The sequence below is a fragment of the Peromyscus leucopus genome, chromosome 1, assembly GCF_004664715.2.
Source record: "Peromyscus leucopus breed LL Stock chromosome 1, UCI_PerLeu_2.1, whole genome shotgun sequence".
NCBI classification, from domain to species: domain Eukaryota; kingdom Metazoa; phylum Chordata; class Mammalia; order Rodentia; family Cricetidae; genus Peromyscus; species Peromyscus leucopus.
In genome coordinates, this window is record NC_051063.1 from 169,516,382 (window position 1) to 169,535,976 (window position 19,595).

Sequence of the window (19,595 nt, forward strand, 5' to 3'; positions counted from 1 at the left end):
TTAGAGGTGAGGACCTGGGATGGAGACAGTGAAAGGCTGGGACAGACTTTGCGTCTACCAAGGAAGGTGTCAAGGAGGATGAGGCAAGAAGACTGGACATCTGAGAGCTGCAGAGGTTACAAGAAGGCACCATACCCATGAAAAACCCGCGAGTTTTTATTAAGTGCATCCCTCGAGTCCCTGTAACCCACAGACTTACTACCGGGTGGTTCAGTGGCGCATGGGCCTGGGGGAATTCCTGGCTTTGCAGTCCTAGGTAGGACAGAGGGGCCATGACTTGGGTGAGGTCGACTGGCAATATCCAGAGTCCCTGTTCTTGACAGCTGAGCCATCCTGTGCTCAAGAGTTCCTAAGGCTGTAGACGATGGTGACTAGTGGCGGTGAAGTCCCTCAACACTCCACACCATAGCGATCAAAGTGGCGCAGCAGCAGGCCAATACCGAGGTGCACTGTGCCCCCCGCGGCCGTGTGCAGGCGATAGCGGTCGGCTCCGCTGTAGATGGTGTCTGCGTGCAGCAGCTGTGGCCCGCCACCCACGAAGGCCCGTGCCAGCTGTTCCCGCCAACTGCCCAAGGGCCTCCATGTAGGGCAATCCAGCTGGTGGGTGCCTGGGCTGCTAGGCACATGGCAAAAGCCATAGCCAGCAAGCTGGCAGCGGCCAAAGCTGTCCTGGGACCACACCTGGAGATGGAGTCGAGGCCAACCTGCAGGACAAGAGCAGTTAGGCAAAGGAGAGATGAAGGGAGGAGCCACAAGCTCCGGGTTCCCCTTCCCTTGGAACTCCTAGAGACCTTGGCCCAGTCCTTGGCCTTTGCTTATTGCCTTAATTTCCTCTCTGGGTTCCCATCCCCCATCCACTCCACATAGTAGAAACAGGGATCTTTATAAATACACCCTGCCTGGGCTCACCTGTGCCACAGTACAAAAGCTCAACTTCGTGAGTGTGAAAAGCCTCTGCTGACTTCCCTTTGTGGTCTCCTCTGTCTCCCTGCGTGGAGCCCACTGCTCTCCCAGTCCCCAGGCCAGCACCTCAGCTAGACCCCTCCTCCCACGGTCTCTCCTCTGGGCCTGCTTTGTCCCCCCCCCCCCCCCCCGCCTGTTCTTCCCCAGTGCAGCCCACCTCACCCCTTCATTAGGTTTCTAGTGTCCTCAAAGCACAGCTGAGCGTCCTAGCCTGACAGTCCAAGTGCTCGGAGACCCGACCCAGCTTCCCCTCTACCCTGAGCCCTCCCTGTTGGGCCCTGCTCTAGAAGCTGGGGACACAGCGATGAACACAGCAGACAAAAATTCCTGCCCATGGAGCTGACATCCTAGACAACCAACACAGTAAATAAGTAAATTACAGGGTATGTCAGATGGTGATAACTGCTATGGAGGAAAATAACGCCGAGGAGGGAGGAGGAGGGGACGTAGTTTGGGGAAGGGGTGGGGGAGTAAAGGAAGCTTTGCTAAGAAGGTGACATTTGGGGCTGAGCACCGTGGTATATGGCTGTCGTGCCAGCACTTGGGAGGTAGAGGCAAAAGGATTCCCCAAAGTTCAAGGCTAGCCTGGTTTACATAATGAATTCTACAGGACAACCAGAGCTATATAGGAAGACCTTATCTGGAAGGGTGACCTTTTTTGTGCACACTTGGGATGCTGAGGTTCTAGGCTAGCCTGGACTATGTTCAGAGGCTCTATCTGAAAAGCAGACAAACCAACCAGGAGGCAACACCTACACAATGTAAAGGCAGTGGGCCATCTAGGCACCTAGCAGATGAGAGATCCCAGCCGATGCACAAGTCCTCGAGTCCGAGCTAGCCTGGTGGGGCCAGTGTAGCTAGGATGGGGAATTGTGGGGAGTAGGGCAGAGGTATGGACCAGATTCCATAGGTCCATGTGACACTAGGGAAGACTCCAGCTTTTATCATGAGTAAAAGGAGAACTGCCAGAGGATTCTGTACAGACGAAGGACGTGGTCAGACTTAGGTCCTCTCAGGCTACTGCTAGCTGCATGTGGGGTGCAAACTGAGGCTCAGGTCTGGGGGCACAGTGAAGACTGAGAGATTGGTCAGAGTGGGCACAGGGCAGGAAGAGGGTGAGAAACAGAAGTTAGGATGTATTTCAAAGGGGATTTTAGAGCCAACAGGATTTGATGGTGAGCAGAATGAGGGATTAAGAAGAAAGAAATCAAGGGGAAGCCAGCCTAAGGCTAGAGCTGAAGAAATGAAGGTTTATTTCTCTGCCTCACCCTCTAACACATCACCTGCCCAGAAGCCAGTAAGATTGTTCAAAAGCAAAATCAGGTCCATTTCTTCCTGGGCTCCTCACAACCTTCAGGAGATGGTCTTTGCGCCTTTGCAGCCGGGGACCCTGTATTCTGCTCCTCCCACAGCATACCCGTCCTCTTCTCCCACAGTCATCAAATGCCTGGCTCACTCTTCACCCTGAGCCTTCTACCCAGCTCCAGCTCTCTGCCTCCATCCCTCCCTCTCCTGTCTCTGTTTTTGGGCCTAGTTAGTATTCCTCCTTGCCCTTTACAGCAAGGCGGTAACCGCTCTCTGCCCTAGCAGGTCATGTGACTACCCAGAGCCTTCTGGGTTCCCATGGCCTCTGTGCTGGCCCCATCTGGAAACTGGTCTGTCTTCTACCTGAAGACAGGACTTGGAGTCCTGTCTTGATGGGGGATGTCCTGCTCAAGGTGGACAGGCACAGACTCAGTCAACAGTACTGATCTTGCTGAAATGCCCAGGCCATTTCCCAGAATCTGCCCTGTTTTCATCAGAAAAGCTGTGCTGATATGATACCCCCCTCCCTCGTACACTCACTTCCCCTTTGAGCAGGGCCTCTGCTTTTGTGAGCAACAGCAACTGGCTCATTTCCCGCCCCTCTCCTCCCCATCTAGCTCTCTCTGCTCCTCCCAGCCTCCCCCATTGCCCTTTACTGGAAGGCAGCCCCCCCTCCCACTTGACCCCCACTCCCTGATATCTTCTCTACTCCAACCTCCGCCACATTCCATGGGCCTAGGGTTCTCTACAGCTCGGGTCAGGCCTCAGATCCACATCTCTAGAGAAGGCTGTGCCAGAAAAGGGATTTACCAAGTATGGACAGCAGGGACAGCCATGGTGTTCTGACCCCAGCCCCTCCCAGTTTGGCCTCACTCCTCTCATCCTGTACCCACCTTGGAGACCTTTGGTAGCGAAGTGCAGGTCGATGGGGTGGGACCAGTAAGCCATATCCCCTATCTGAGGGGTGTCTACCTGTGTTTGGCCCTCCCGCACACCTGACAATAGCTTCCATGCAGCACCTGTAATGAGAACCAGGACACAGGGTTGGAGATGAGTAGCAGCCTTCAGGAAGGGACAAGATTGTTTTCCTCTGGGGGTGGGAGTTACACAGTGTAGACTCTAGAGCCAAATATCTGGATTCAGATCGTGGCACCAGAAGTGTACACCTGCAATCTAGCATGGGAGTTTGTCTGAGGCTTCCCTGGGCTGCCTGATATGTTTCAGGTCAGCATGGGCTAAAGTGTGAGTCCCAATCTCTAAAGGAAAATTGGAGGGACATGGAGAGTGCTTGAAAGAGAATAAATCCTCAAACTGTTGGACGGCAGTGGTGGCTCATGCTTTTAATCCTTGAACTCAGGCAGAGCTCTGTGAGTTCGAGGCCAGTCTGTTCTAAAGAGTAAGTTCCCAGGACAGCCAGGGCTACACCTAGAAACCCTGTCTCAGAAAACCAATTAATAAATAAATTCATTAATCCTGGTACTATTCACATACGAATTGTGTATTCTGCAGTGTTGGGGATGGAGTCCAAGGCACTGAATATGCTAGGCAAGAGCTCTCTAGCAACAAGCTACAATTCCCAGCCCCTAGTCTTACCTCCTTTTGTCTGTGCAACCTTAGTTAGACACGGTAGTTTTCTCTAGCTATAAAATGAGTGGCAAATAATACAATCTCATAATTTTAGGACTCATAGCAAGTATGGAGTATTAGTTTTTAAGATATCATTCATTTATTAATCTCTGTGTTTGCTGCTTGGGAAGTGATCCAGAGCCTTGTGCATACTAGGCACATGCCCTACTGATGAGCTGTATTCCAAGCATCACTTGTTTCCTTTTTTGAGACAAGGTCTCATATAGCCAAGGCTAGCCTCAAATTTGATATGTAGCTGAGAATGACCTTGAACTTCTGATCCTCCTGCCTATGTCCCCCAACTGATGAGATTCCCAACATCATTTCCTCACTAGTCACACCCCACACTTAGAGGCTTAGTTTGAAGACTAAGAAGAGGCTAGGTACCATCCGAGAGCACATCTTGATTCTAGTGAGGAATAATAGGCATAGTGTCCACACACTGAGTGCTAAATGCCAGGTGCTATGTCAAACCCTCTAGGAAATGCATTCACCTCATCTGCTCTCTGGGATTCTTAATCCCATCCACCCCACCCCAGCTTTCAGATTCCTCAGCATCACCACGAAGCCCATGTGTGGCATGGCTCCTGTCACCTGTCTGACTCATCTGCCCCTACTCCTCCCTCCCTCACCACTCTCTAGCCTCACTGTCCCATTCCTGCTCCCTTGCCTCAGGGCCTTGGCAGTGGCTGTTCTGCCTGGAAAGGTCTGCTACTGGATGCCCCTATTTCTGACCTTTTTAAATCCTGGGCCCAATGTAAGTGCCACTTGTGCCTTCCTCTGGTCCCTGACCCCCCAAATCAGCCCCTATTCCATCAGTCTGTTTCTTTTCTTCCTAGCATTTACAATAATCTCGTAATTATTATGTGCTCTTCAAGGCAGGGTCTCTTGTGTGTAGCCCAGGCTGGCCTCATTACTTGTAAATCCTCCTGGGTGCTGGAATTACAAATGTACATCATCACACCCAGCTTGTCTACTGGCCTAAGGACTAGAAATGAGTGCATGTGTTCTAACTCACATCCTTAAGGGGCTGTGTTGTCAGAGGGTGGGATAACCTGAGAGAAAAGGATAAAACAAAAACAAACAAACAAAAAACAGATATCACGGGGGTGGTGGCAGCACACACCTTTAATTCCAGCACTCGGGAGGCAGAGGCAGGCGGATCTCTGTGAGTTCGAGGCTAGCCTGGTCTACAGAGCGAGATCCAAGACAGCACCAAAGCTACACAGAGAAAGCCTGTCTCGAAAAAACACAAAACAAAACAAAAAAGCAGACAGCATGGTCTGAGCCAGGAGTGGAGAACGGAGGGAAGAACACGGAGACTTTAGGCTGAGGGAAGGGACTGGGTATTGGTTGGGAGATGAATCAGGCCTGGGGAGGGTACCTGTGTGGATGCCCCACTTGCAGAAGAGGCTGTTTTCAGAGAAACCGGTGGCCCCTATGATCTGCCCAATGACGTGTACTTCAGCCATGGTTCTAGGAGGGGAAAAATTCAATCACGACCCTGTGAGCTAAGTGTATTATTATTTCCATCAGACAGCTGGAAAAACTGAAGCCCATCAAGTAAAGAGCAGTACTGTGATTCCAAGCTAATTCCATCAACCCGTCTTCACCACCGGCACAAGCCATCTCCGCAGAAAAGCCCAAGAGAAATAGGGAGGACACTCAGAGGTGGGGGGAGCCTGCACAAATGCACCAAGTCTCAGACCCTTAGAAAGCCCCGCCCCTGGACGTATGACCCCGCCCACACGTGCAAGGCCCCGCCTCTTTGCGACAGATCAGCCCAGCTTCAAAAGGCGCATGCGTCGCGGGTGCGGGGCCGCTTTAGCCCCACCCCTGGGCGTAGCGCATGCGTTATTCCTACCTCCGCGTACTTGACTGTTAGAAACGAAAGCTGCCGCAGGGATGGGAGTTCATGGGCCTGGCCTCCTCCTCTTTGCGGGCGCCGTCGAGGCTGGTCTCGCGCCTCACCCGGGCCCTTCCGGGCGGAGGGAGATCTGTGATAGATGCCTCCGCAGCTGCGATCTCCTCGAGTGCCCCAGCTGTTGCTGGGGCAACAGCAGGCTCCTCCCCTGGTGCCCGCCCAGCGTGCTGATGATTGGCGCTGTAGCTGCCCTCTGGGGGCGGGGCGTAGTTGTGATGGACACCTTCTTTTGGTACATTTTGGGAAAGCTGCGTAGGTCTAGCAGCTCCCGCGACGTGTTGCGCCCCAGAGTTGGGGGTGTGGCTAGGCTGCTCTGTCTAGACTGCCATTGAGGAAGTTTGAGCGCCAACTGTTTCTTCTCCATATCGTCTTCACACGATAAGCAGATCTATTGACGCTGTTTGCTTTCTTTAAAAAAAAAAAACAAAAAACAGCGAGAGGGGGTTGTTAATAGCTGGTCGATCTCTGAGTTCGAGGCCAGCCTAGTCTACAAAGAGAGTTCCAGGACAGCCAGGACTGTTGTTACACAGAGAGACCCTGTCTCGAAAAACAAAAACAATAAAACACTTTTCCTGTTCGGGTCCATAAGTCAGAATGGAGCCCGCTGACACCTACTTAAAGGAACTCCCACCGTGGGTCTCCCTGTGTTATAGCTTGAGGGAAAAAAGGATCTCCGTATTCTGACACTAGAGAAATTGGGAAATAGATTTTTCTCTTCCGTTTTCAGAGTTCCCCCAGAATTATCAAGAACTAAGTCCCAACTTCTTTCTCAGAGTTATTGCAAAATTCATTTTTGTTGTTGTTGCTGTTTTCGAGACAGGGTTTCTCTGTGTAGTTTTTTTGTGCCTGTCCTGCATCTCGCTCTGTAGACCAGACTGGCCTCGAACTCAGAGATCCGCCTGGCCCTGCCTCCCGAGTGCTGGGACTAAAGGTGTTCGCCGCCAGCTGTTCTTAGCTAATTTTGAACAAAGAAGGTGGGGTAAGGATAAATGAGTGCGGGAGAAATGGTTCGGAGAGTGCTTGTTGCTCTTCCAGAGGACTGGAGTTCGGTTCCCTGCACGCTGTAACTCCAGCTCCAGGGAGATGGCTATCTTCTTTTTTTCTTAATTTTTTTCACTAGCAGCAAATTTTAAAACATTTTATGGTGGCACTTGAGAGACTGAGACAAAAGTATTGTTGCAAGTTCAAAGCCAGCCTGGGCTATCAAGCCAGTTCCAGGCCAATCCCTCTAAGCAGGGGGGAAAAACAAAACAAAACAAAACTAAATAAGAACTCTGTGTGTGTGTGTGTGTGTGTGTGTGTGTGTGTGTGTGTGGTGTGTTCATGTGTGTTCATGTGTGTTCGGGTGTATGTTGCATATGTAGAGACCAGAAGCTCCAGAAGCCGCAGCGCAACCTCCAATGCTGGCTGTCCCTCAGAAGCTATCCACCTTTTTTCCCTTCCAATTTTCATTGTACGTGCTGCCAATACTAACACCACCTTCTTTTGATTGTTTGTTTGCTTTTTTTTAAAAATTATTTTTATTTGTATGGGTGTTTTGCACATACATCTGTGCACCAGGTGCACGTAGTGCCTGCCAAGGCTGGAAGAGAGCCTCTGGTCTCCTGGAGAGGGAGTTACAGGCACCAGTATGGTGAGCACCCAGTATGGGTGCTGAGAACCAAACTTGAGTCCTGTGCAAAAGTTGTCTGTATGTGCTCTTAGCAACTGAGTCATCTCTCCAGTACGGTCATATAGTATTTCTTGTATCGATTGATTTCACTCATTCAGTAATACTGTCACATAGGTCCATCCTTATTGTAAGCATGTGTCCAAATTCCCCTCCTTTGTAATGTCACAGTGCATTCATTCTGACTATACACATTTTATTCAGGTAGACAACATTTCTGTTGCCCCAGCCTTTGGGCTACTGCTGTGGACATGCAGTCTCTTTGAAACTCTCCTTTCAATTCTTCTGAGCATTTCACTGCAAGTGGGATTTCAGAACCATGTGCTAACTCTGTTTTAAAATTTTGGAGGAACAGCCATATTGTTCTCCATGGCAGCTGTAATAAGGCTTCACACCTTGCCTTTTTTTTTTTCACTCTGTGACTCATCTTGGAAACAGAAAGGTTTAAATCACTCTTTTCAAAAATAACATTTTAAAGCATTATGTGCAGAAAACTACACAAGTAATAAATAAATATCTTGATGAATTTCATAAATGGAATATACCCGATATGAAAAGAAAACAAGGTGTAGTGGTAGTGGAGATTGTAGGTAAGTTGTATAACTGTTTCCTCAGAACGGAAACATTCCATGCAGGACAAAGACTCATGGGAATCAGGAAGTGAGCTGGAGAGAGGCCTCAGTTGTTAAGTGTTTGCTGCTCTCCCAGAGGACCTGAGTTCAGTTTCCAGCACTCAGGTCCAGTGGCTTACAACTGCCTATAACTTCAGATCCAGGAAAGCGGGCACAGTGCTCTCTTCTGGCCTCTGTAACTTCCACTCAGACACATATATAAAATAAAATAAAAATTTTATTTTATATATGTATATATATATATTTGAGACAGAATCTCTCAATAGAGCCCTGGCTGTCCTGGAACTCACTATGAAGATCAGGCTGGCCTTGAACTCAAAAAGATCTGCCTACCACTACCTCAAGAGTGCTGAGATTAAAGGCATGTGCCATCACACCTAGCTAAAAAACTTAAAATCAGGAAGTAAAGAAAATATGTGTGATGGTTTATTTGAATATTTGGTCCCCAGTTAGTAGCTGTTGGGGAAGGATTAGGAAATGTGTCCTTGAATGGAGGAAGCATGTCACTGCACCATTTTTAGTTAGCGCTCTGACTCCTACTTGTAGATTAAGATGTGAGTTCTCTCAGCTGCTGCTCCAGGCACCTGCTACCATGGCTTCACTCTGCCATTATAGACGCTAACCCTCTGGAATTATAAGCCAAATTAAGCTGTTTCTTTAATAACTTATCTTGGTCATGGTATTTTATCACAGCAATAGAAAAGTAATTAATACAACATGCAAGGCTTAAAAAGTAAAGGAGACTTACAAGAGTCAGGAAAGTCCTGAAAGTTACAGAATTCACAAGGTCCTTCCCCAGAGTTATTGAAAGGAGTAAACAATGCTAGGAAGAGCAGAGTTTCCAGCTCAGCTATTTTAGGTCCAGAGATGAAGCTTCAGTGATCTACCCATATTGAGACTTTATTTATTCATTGTTGTTTGTCTTTCATTTTTTTCTTTCTAGTGCTAGGGATTGAACCCAGGGCCTTGCACATAGTTGGCAAGTGCTCTATCATTTAGGTATAGCTTATATCCCCAACTCTTTTTACCTTTTGTTTCTCAGGCTGACCTCTGACTTGCTATGTAGCAGAGGATGATCTTGACCTTCAGATCCTCCTGCCTCTACCTCCTGAAGGCTGGAATTACAACTGTGCACTATTATGCCTGTTTTTATGCAAGGCTGGGAATTGAACCCAGTTCCTGCTAGGTAAGCCCTCTACTGAGCTACATCGCCAACCTGGCTTCATGAGTTTTGCAATTGGATCTGAACGATGCAGCAGGAAAAGTATAGATGTGACACTGCTTTTTTTTTTTTTTTAAGCATCATGTTAGGGGTCATAGAATACACAATGAGGGGTTGGAGGTGTGGCTCAGTGGTAGAGCCCCTGCCTAGAATCCCCCAGTGAGGGGCTGGGGTGTGGCTCAGTGGTAGAGCCCCTGCCTAGAGTCCCCCAGTGAGGGGCTGGGGTGTGGCTCAGTGGTAGAGCCCCTGCCTAGAATACCCCAGTGAAGGGCTGGGGTGTGGCTCAGTGGTAGAGCCCCTGCCTAGAATCCCCCAGTGAGGGGCTGGGGTGTGGCTCAGTGGTAGAGCCCCTGCCTAGAGTCCCCCAGTGAGGGGCTGGGGTGTGGCTCAGTGGTAGAGCCCCTGCCTAGAATACCCCAGTGAAGGGCTGGGGTGTGGCTCAGTGGTAGAGCCCCTGCCTAGAATCCCTCAGTGAGGGGCTGGGGTGTGGCTCAGCGGTAGAGCACCTGCCTAGAATCCCCCAGTGAGGGGCTGGGGGTGTGGCTCAGTGGTAGAGCCCCTGCCTAGAATCCCCTAGTGAGGGGCTGGGGGTGTGGCTCAGTGGTAGAGCCCCTGCCTAGAATCCCCCAGTGAGGGGCTCGGGTGTGGCTCAGTGGTAGAGCACCTGCCTAGAATTCCCTAGTGAGTGACTGAGGGTATGGCTAGGTCCCAGATTTTCCAGCAAAACACACACACACACACTCCATCCACATTTTAGGCCTGTCACAAAAATAAGAAATAAGACCCCAGGCCTTTCCTGGTCTCCTGGAAGAGATAGGCTGGGGAGACTCTAAAAGGTTGATGGTGGTTATGATTCTAACTTGACAGGAATCCATGTGTGGGATGGCAAGAGGAGGATGGGGCGTCTCTGAGCTCAGTGATCTGATGGAAAACTGAGGCTGGTAGGAATTCATACCTTCATTCCATGAGCCTCAAAGTAAGGTCTATTTTGTGCCAAGCACTGTTTCAGGCCTGAGGCACTGCCATGAACAAAAGAGAATAAATCCTAGCTGCGTCAGAATTGATGCTGATGGGGCAGTCCGGGGCAGCACAAACGGAACACGTTGGCAGTTCTTGCATGGTATAAGTGACAGCTAGAGCAAGAGAAAGGAGCTAGCAAACCCCTTCTGGCAAAAACCATCCTGCGCCCTGGCCCTGGCATTACCCCTCCCTTGGGTCTCCCTGCCAGAAACTTGGGCTGAGCCAAGCGCACTCCCAGACGCCATCTGCTCTCCCCGGGAGTGGGGCCCGTGCCAGCTTGAGCGTCTGGACTCTTGGCACAGTGCCCTGGCACCCCAGAGCTAGGAAACTCCACGGCCCTACATCAGGCCGGGGAATCCTCCTGTCTGGCCAGATGGAAGGCTGCAGGAAAAGAAGCCAGTGCAAGCTGGGTGGGCTGCCTGAAGGAGGAGCCAGTTTGGAGGGCCACAAGGATTGTCAGTTGAGTGGACATGAATTATGAATAATAACATCAATAAACACATTACACATGTTCACTGCATTTACTTGGCCAGGGGTAAATGTGTGGGTATTTGCTGTCATGTCTAAGTTAAATCCATATGTTGGGCTGTTGGGATGACTCAGTGGGAGAGGGAGCTTGCTGCTAAGCCTGATGATCCGAGTTTGAGCACAGGAATCCACCTGGTGAAAGAAAAGAACTACCTCCTACAAGTTGTCCTCTGATTTCTACACATGCTTGCTGTAGAAGAATCATACTAAATAAGTAAATAAATGTAATGAAAAAAACATCAAAAATTAAAAATATGTATGTCATCATGTCTAGGAGGCTGGGCATATATCCTGAGTTTTCAGATGAAGAAACAAAGATTCAGGGAGGTGAAGCTATGGTTCAAAGTTCACAAAGTTCAAGTGCCTTGAAATACCTGCAAAGGACCTCTGTATGGAGAGCCCAACCCTAACTCACAGACCATACCTGCATCACTAAAGAATGCGTATAGCATCCCATCCCGGACCACTTGTCTGCCTCTGACCTAGGGAAGCTTCACTCAACCTTCCTACTTCGGCTTCTTCCCTTCCCCTGGGGTCAGCAAGGAATTCTGCCTTGGGTTACCTTCTGCCAGTGCAGGTTCCATTTGCTTATCTCGGCACAGAAGCCAGTGTCTTGGCCTCAGTTTCTTCACCTGCAAAGCAGGGGTGAGGCCGGGCAGTGGTGGCACATGCCTTTAATCCCAGCACTCGGGAGGCAGAGGCAGGAGAATCTCTGTGAGTTCGAGGTCAGCCTGGTCTACAGAGTGAGATCCAGGACAGCACTAAAACTACACAGAGAAACCCTGTCTCAAAAAACAAAACAAAACAAACAAACAAAGGCAGGGATGAAAATGGAAATGGAGCTGCTGAAGGAATGAATATGCTGTTGAAGGTGAAGAACCCAGCACAGGACCTGGGGTAGCGTCCGCACTCATGAACAAGCTGTGTGCTCTCGGACCAGTTAACTTCAATTCTCTGTGCTCTTTGTTGCCGTGAAAAGACCCTACACAGTGCTTCTTAGAATTGTTCTGTGGCTGTGTATGTTTAAAGCACCTAGAGCAAGGCACAAAGCTGTAGTTGATGTTATCATTATTATTATTGATTGTTATTCGGCCACCTTTTTAGGGGTGAGAGAGGTGGGGGGTTCAGCCAAGGAAAGGCCTGGATATTTGGCAGAGCGGGGGGAGTGTGTGTGTGGGGGAGGTTGCTCCATCTTCCAGCCAACAGGTTTGAGCCTAGGCTCAGGGAGGAGAAGCTGCTGTCTCTGGGACCCCAGCGGCCTTCAAGGCCCACTCCCGGAGCGCAGCGGAGGGGCGGAGTCTGGAGCTGTCGCCCCGCCTCTCCCCTCCCCAGCGCGCTGCGGGGCTGGGGCGCAGAGACCCAAGCGCAGTGCAGCTCTCAGACCCCGCGCCGGGTATCCCGGACTCCCGATCTCTGGACTACAGGGCAAGGTGGGCGTTCTGCGAGACCCAAGGAGGTCGGGAGCCTGGCAGTGGGAGGTGAGGAGAGGAGAGGAGATGGGGACATTGCTCCTCCCCCGGGGTCCTGGCTTTGCGGGGGCGAGGAAGGGATGGAGTGAATCTTTGGCGAGGACCTGGGCTAGGTTTGGAACGATCTTGGGTAGAGGATAATAGAATGAGAAAGATCTTTCTGGTTGAGTGTGAACAGTACATATGCTGGGCTTGGGGGTGGGGGCATTAATGAGCCAGGTGGGCTAAGGCGATAGGCCAGTGGGGAGATGTGTGGCGTCGTGGGCGCGGTAGAAAAGGGGGCAAGGTATGGCATGGGTTGAGTTGGATAGATACGTGTGCAGCGGAAGGGAAGAGAGCTGAGAAGTGTGGCCGTGGTGTGTGCGTGTGGGGGTTTCTGTATGTTGGGGGTGTTTGCGTTTTCAGATGCTGCAAGGGCGAGGATTGATTGTACAGGGGGCTCAGGGATACATAAAGATACGTAAGAACGTTGCCGGCCTCAGACATGTTTCTGAGGGGGAGCTGATGTTGTTTGCAGCAAGTGCTCAAGGAGACCTTTGGCAGATGACAGGGTGTGGGTGGGCTTACCTTGAGAGGGGCTGGGTGACAGTGGTCCTGGGAACTGAGTGTGAGGGCTAGATGTGCGTGCACTAGGGTGGAGTCCCTGGGTCACTGGGGGTAGGCGATGGATGTGCATAGTACAGGAGGAAGGGTGTGGGCCTGATGGGTGGTAAGGGCATGTGAGTCTGGGGATGGAGTGTGTGTGTGTGTGTGTGTGTGTGTGTGTGTGTGTGTGGAGAGGGTTCATGGGACAAACAAGGGTGTAAGACATGGTTTACAGTGAGTGTGCAACAGGTATATAGTCGAGAGAATCCTAGAATTGATCGTCTGGGACCCTGAGTTGTCTGTGAATTACTCTCCAGTCTGTGTTTCTATCTGTAAAATGAATCTGAGGGGCTTTGAGCTCACTCATCTCTCTGAAGCCTATAGCCAGGGGGTGATGGATGAAGGCAAGACTTTTGGAATTTGAATTTGTTTTTCTTGTTTTTCTCTGTAGGAACTCTCCACCACAGCTTCCCCCCACCTCAGCCATGGACACCCCCAGCGAACAGGAACTCCAACAACCCTTGCTGCCAAACACAGCCTGTGATCTCCTGTCCCCCAAGTTTGACAAACCAGAGCTGGGACCCCCCTTCCCAGAAACAGCCTTTGTGGAATCCCTGAGAGGCCGGCATTTCCTCCTCCCACCTCTTCCTTCTGTGAGCGCTGGCCTGGGAGAGCCTGAGACCCCTGACCTTGAGGTAGGGGCATCAGGCTGCTGGTGGTATCTGCCTAGGTCTTGGGAATCTCACTTGACTGTGTAGCAGCTGGCTGCAGTCTTGGAGTTTTTGTGTTTTGTTTTGAGACAGGGCTTCTCTGTGAAGCCATGGCTGGACTGAACTCGGAGACATCCCCCTGGCTCTGCCTCCCGAGTGCAGAGCTTTTTTTCTCTCTCCAGTCTTCTCACCTCATTCCTTGATCTTTGTTTGAGGTCTTCTTTCTGACTGAGTTCTCTCTTTCCAGGACCCACAAACTGTTTTTCAAGTTAACGTCTTTAATTTTTTTAAGTTAACGTGTGTGTGTGTGTGTGTGTGTGTGTGTGTGTGTGTGTGTGTGTGTGTGTGTGTATGGAGTGAGGTAGAGAACAACATTCTTTGGTTTTCGTCTTCCACTATGACCCAGAGTCAGGCCATTAGGCTTGATGGCCAGTGACTTTACATGCTGACCCATCCCACTGCTTTAAAAGATATATTTTTTAAAATTTCAGATTTTAACTTTATTATTTGTAAGCTTTTATTTTAAAGTGTATGGGTGTTTTGCCTGCATGTATGTCTGTCTGTACACGCTATTCATGCAGTGCCTGTGGAGACCAGAAGAGGGCGCTGGATCCATTTGGACCTAGGTTACAGATGGTTGGGAGCCATCATATGGGTTGGTACTGGGAATTCAACCTGGATCCTCTGCCAGTGCTCTTAACCAATAAACTATGTCCCCAGCCCTTATTTTTAAGTGTGTGTGTCTGTGCGTGTGAGTATTTTCTCACTATTCAGATCCCCTGGAACTGGAGTGATAGGCTGTTGTAATCCTACCCACATGGATGCTGAGAACCTAACTTCAGGTCATTTCCAAGAGCAGTGACCACTGTACCATCTCCCCAGCCCTTGCTCCCCCTTTCCTGAGACAGGGTCTGTGTATCTCAGGCTGGTCTTAAATTCATTCTTCCACCTCGGCCTCCACGAATGCTGGAGTTACAGGTTTGTGCCAACATGCCCAGCTTAAAGTCACTTTCACTATGTTATATTCCTTGCTTGTATTGTGAAACATGTCATTCATTTTTCTTTTCACACTTTAACATTCTTTGGGACAAGATCTGTTTTGCATGCTGGCCTTGGACTCCTTAGCACACTCATCTTTTGACCTCAGCTTCTTGACTGGAAATGCAGGCCTGTGCCATCCACCTGGTTTCTTTTTCTGTGAGATGGTCTCATGTAGCCCAGACTAGCCTCAAACTCACCATGTAACTGAAGATGACCTTAATCTTCTGCTCCTCCTGACTATCTCCCGAGTGCTGAGATTAGAGGCAGGAGCCACCACCCCTGGCTTTCCCATTTTACTTGAGGTGGGGTCTTGTTAAATTGCCCAAACTGACTTTGAATGCACTCTATAGTCCAGGCAGGACTTGAAATTTCAATCCTTGGGACCGGGCCTGATTTCTGTCACCTTTTCCTAGGAAATCTTGTATTCACTATGTGACATTCTGTTAAGGACAGGTGAGTCACAAACCTGCCCAGATTCCAGGGGAGGGAGAACCTACCAAACAGCTACTGGGTGGGGTGGGGGAGAGGAGGAAGGGAACGTCTAAAGAGCTTTTGGAACAAGGGGTTTTAGTGCACACACCTTTAATCCCAGCACTCCGGGAGGCAGAGGCAGGTGGATCTCTGTGAGTTCGAGGCCAGCCTGGTCCACAGTGCGTTCCAGGACAGCCAGATCTACATAATAGAGGCCTTGTCTTAACAAACAAACAAACAACACCCCACTTGGAACCAGGTTTAACATGTGCTGATAATCTGGGCATTCGGAAGGTTGAAGCACTTGGCTTTAGACAACAGCCTGGGGCTACACAGTAAACCCTGTCTAAAATCAAAACAAGCAGGCTGGGTGGGAGACACACTGTCACAGATAGTTTTATGATCGCTGATTGGACAACTGTATTGTACCTCTAAGTTCCTGTTCACCATTTGTGTATCTGGTATGTTTGACTGTACTGGTCATTTTGTTTGAAAAAGGTATTTTTAGGATCAATTCTTTGTAGGCCTAGAATGAAGGTACAATCTTCCAGAGAGGATTTGGTTTGCTCCTACTGAGCTGCCTGTAGACAACAGTGAAAGATTTTGGTGCCCGCACCCCGCCCTTCCCCGAGGGCCCATGTCACCTAGGCAGGCCTGATCTCCCCAGTGCTGGGATTACAGGCACATCTGGCTTTAGGATCATTTTTGGCTGGCAGGTTTGTCCTAGCAATTCAGGACACTGAAGTGTTTTTAATCCCCATCTCTTCTACAGGTTCTCGTACCCAAGGTAAAGTCTGCCCTCACTTCAGATCTTTCCATTCAGGGATTATAAGAAATCTTCCCAGAGTTGGACTCTTGAGAATGAACTCAGCACCCTAGGGGTGGGTCTCTCTGGAGGCCCTCAGTATCCACAGCCCCCCCTCCAAGGGACCCAATGGACTCACAAGTCTAAAGTCCACCTGGTGGAATGAATGCTTTCGTCTTGGTAGAGGTCCCAGGGAAACCCTGGTTCTGTGGGGTGATGGGGCTGGGAAGGCGGCTGGAGATAGTCATCCAGACTCTCTCTCGTCCTTAGGACACAGCATCCAGTGACAGTGACTCTGATTATGATGGGGACGACCGTCTCTCACCTCTTCTGCCCCAGGACCACCTGGGTCTGGCGGTCTTCTCTGTCCTGTGTTGTTTTTGGCCTGTGGGCATCGCTGCCTTCTGTCTGGCCCACAAGGTTAGTCTGTGTTTGGGACTGGGAGGGGGCTGGGTTAAAAAAAGAAAAGGGGGGAAGAACCAAGAGGAGCCCTGCTATGCTTAAGGTGGTAGGGGGTGGGCCGGAGAGTAGCCTCCACATAGAAACACATAGGCATAACCTGACGTGGTGGTGACTGCCTGTAATCCTGGGCAGTCTTGGGAGGCTGAGAAGGAGGTTCAAGGCCAACCTGGCTACAAAATGGGATCTTGTCTCAAAAGAATCAAAGAGAGGAACAGGGTTGAGGCTGCAGCTCAGTTGGCAGAGTGCGTGCCTGGCATGCACGAGGTCCTGGGTTTGATGGAGATGGAGGCAGGAAGATCTAAATTCAAGGTTACCCTTGGCTACAAAGGGAGCCCCAGGGCAGCATGGGCTACCTGAGACTTTGTGTCAGAGCAAAGGGGGGACAGAAGCTAGGAGGGAAACCAAGACACGTTTCGTGAACCCAGAGTGTTGATGAAGGCCTTGGAAACTCATCCCTAGGTTTCCTCCTTAGTAAATGGAAACAATTCCTATCTCAGGGTCATTGTACAGATCAACTAAGGTAAACACTGGCATAAAATGGCGGCATGTGGAAACATTCCTCCCACCCCACCCCAGACAGGGTTTCTCTGGGTAGCCCTGGCTGGTCTTGAACTCACAGAGATCCGCCTGCCTCCGCCTCCCAAGTGCTGCGATTAAAGGAGTGCGCCACCACTTGAACTTGTGAATGGAAACATTGTTTTATTAGTTGTCCAACTGGGGCAATCCTGTGCCCCAACCAAAGTTTTACAACAGATTGATCAGTTCCACTGGGTTTGGGGAGAGCCACAGGAAGCAGGGTGGAGTATGAGGGGGGCACTTTGGTTACTACTGCCCACTGCCTCGACAGACCAGCAGGGCTTGGGCCAAGGGGGACATCCAAGGGGCAGGGCCACCTCCCGCCGTGCCTTCCTGCTGGGGTCCTTGCTGTGGGGCTGGGCCTGTGCATGTACGTGGCTGCCCTGGTGACCTTGGCTGCCTACCTTGCCTCCCGAGACCCGCCCTAGTTGCCCTGCGGGCCCCCACTGTGAATGCAGAGGCCAGAGGCCCAGTGAACCCGTGACAGGAATGGATGATCTTGGTGCATATGGTGGTGACGGCGAGGACCACATCATCCAGAAATGAGAGTCTGCTGATTTCCTGGCCACCCCCACCCAGAGGGAAGCTATGTGAGATTAAAGAGACCCTGAAGCCAAACCGGAGTCCGCCTGTGTGTTTGGGTGTGTCCAGGGTGGAATGGTGTGGGCACCAGAGAGCAGGGAGGACCAGCGAGGATCAGACCTCAGAGTTTGAGGTAGGATACCGCAGTATTTTCTTCGCAGTAAGAGCAGAATTAAGAGCCAGGAGGTTCCAAAGTATGTGTGTGGTGGAGTAGCCTATGGCTTGCCTGGGAGCTCTTCCCACAGCAGACTGGAGAAACTATTCAGTTGTCTATAATGAAAAGGAAAGGAAACTGTGGTGGTAGAGTAGGACCTGGGAGCCATGCTTGGTATCCTGGTAACTCAGGAAGCCGGGGCAGGAGGATCACAAGTTCAAGTTGGCCTGGAGGTGAGCTTAGTGGTAGATCACTTGTCTAGCATGTACCAGGTCAGGACTACGGGGAGAAGAGAGGCAGCCTTGACAGCTTAGTGAGACTCTGATGAAACATACAAAATATGAAGTTGGCACTCCCAGCACTTGGGAGGCAGAGGCAGGCGAGTCTCTGTGAGTTGGAGGCTAGCCTGGTCTACAGAGTGAGTTCCAGGGCAGTCAGGGCTACACAGAGATACCCAGTTTGGGGGTGAGGGAGGGGAGGAGGGTTATGGTGGTGAAGAGGGTCAGGGCCATGGCTCAGCAGTATACAGCTTGTTCAGAATTCACAAGTCCCTGAGCTCAAACCCCAGAGCCAGCTCAGGGTGGTGGCAGTGCACGCCTTTATTCCCAGCACTAAGGAGGCAGAGGCAGGTGGATCTCTGAGTTCAAGTCCAAACTGGTCTACATGAGTTCCAGGCCAGTCAAGAGCTACACAGTGAGACTCTCTTGAAAAACCAAATTAGTAAGTCTTAAAGACACTGAAACAAAATAATGTACCCGGGCTCCAGTGATGTGGGCATGGCTCCCTCTGCAAACATAATTTCTTCCTTTCTTGTGGAAAAAGAATCCCAACAGCTTAAATCACCTAGAGACCAAACATCTTCCTTCCCAAATGGCTCTCCAAACCCACTTCAGCCAAGGCCTTGGGTTTTCTGCAGAACAGGCCTCCAAGTGTGCACCAGCAACGCCTGGCTATGTAAGAGCTGGATCTTTAAGGAATCAAAGTGCTGGTGGCACCAAGTATGTGAACTGCCAACCCAGCACTTAGCAGTACATCGGGAGTGACCACAAAGTGGGGCCTGAGAATATCAAGTAATAAAAAGGCAGGAGTTTGGCTGTTAAATGCCACTGTGACAGAAGAAAATACTTTTTTCCACTTAGCATTCCCTCCAGCATCTGAGGGCAAAACTCCAAGCTAAAGATACCCGTGCATTTCCTTCCTGGTTATCAGGAGTAAGGATACCTGCTCGGGAGGGTGGCTGTAGGGAGTGTGAGCTAGGTCTAGCCTGTGAAATACAGGCAGAACGGGCCCAACACATGGAAACTGTGTCCATGGTCTGCTGAGCTGGCCCCATGTTGACGGGTTGTGGGAGTTAATCTTTACAGAAATTCCCAAATGCTTGGCTCCAGCCTTCTCAATACCATGAGCATAGGAGCACCAGCTGGCTGGGACCCAATGACTTGTTTAAACAAGGCGCTCCCAGATGCTGGTGTTGCCCTGAATAGCCAGGGCTCTGGGACGAGTCTTATGGCCTTGGCCTTCTGCAGGCTAGCTGGTAACCTCACAGCTACAGGGCTCCTCTGTTTATGTTATCTTTGAATGAGGACTGTATCAGCCTTTCATTGGGGTGTTGGATATGGGCCTCTGCTGGTGGCCCTCAAAGCCCCATGTGGCTGTCTGTTCCTTCCTGCATACCCCTTCCCTTTCCTCCAGCTCTCCTTCCTGCATGGACCCCTTGGACTCTCCTTCATGTTACCCAAAAGCTCACTGCCACTTTCCTCCTTCAGCTGCACCACCTTTGCCTGTGAAGGCATCCTGATACAGAATTAACTACCCCCCAAAAGTAACCCCCCTTTAGATTTAATTTTGTCT

At 50.4% G+C, this 19,595-nt stretch overlaps 2 protein-coding genes across 2 annotated transcripts; one reads left to right on the plus strand and one right to left on the minus strand.

Annotated features, from left to right (window-relative positions):
• Window positions 1-134: 134 nt before the first annotated feature.
• B9d2 (B9 domain containing 2) lies at window positions 135-5,991 on the minus strand. Its single transcript, XM_028859894.2, has 4 exons — window positions 5,759-5,991; window positions 5,279-5,370; window positions 3,162-3,287; window positions 135-704 (listed from the first exon to the last, which is right to left on the minus strand). Exons 2-4 carry the CDS (start codon window positions 5,364-5,366, stop codon window positions 391-393), a joined length of 528 nt encoding a protein of 175 aa, XP_028715727.1. The 5' UTR covers window positions 5,367-5,370; window positions 5,759-5,991; the 3' UTR covers window positions 135-390.
• Window positions 5,992-12,134: 6,143 nt separating this feature from the next.
• Window positions 12,135-17,517, plus strand: Tmem91 (transmembrane protein 91). Its single transcript, XM_028859883.2, is given in 6 exon segments — window positions 12,135-12,367; window positions 13,395-13,638; window positions 16,241-16,390; window positions 17,280-17,319; window positions 17,322-17,342; window positions 17,345-17,517. Coding segments are annotated over 5 exon segments (513 nt in total). The 5' UTR covers window positions 12,135-12,367; window positions 13,395-13,428; the 3' UTR covers window positions 17,437-17,517.
• Window positions 17,518-19,595: the final 2,078 nt, after the last annotated feature.

What these genes read in the sequence shown, in the direction of transcription:
- B9d2 (XM_028859894.2), bottom strand. Translation starts at nt 5,366, where the DNA reads ATGGCTGAAGTACACGTCATTGGGCAGATCATAGGGGCCACCGGTTTC. An exon ending in CAAGTGGGGCATCCACACAG is followed by an intron (nt 3,288 to 5,278) that starts GTACCCTCCCCA and finishes TTCTCATTACAG; the next exon opens with GTGCTGCATGGAAGCTATTG. An exon ending in CGCTACCAAAGGTCTCCAAG is followed by an intron (nt 705 to 3,161) that starts GTGGGTACAGGA and finishes CTTGTCCTGCAG; the next exon opens with GTTGGCCTCGACTCCATCTC.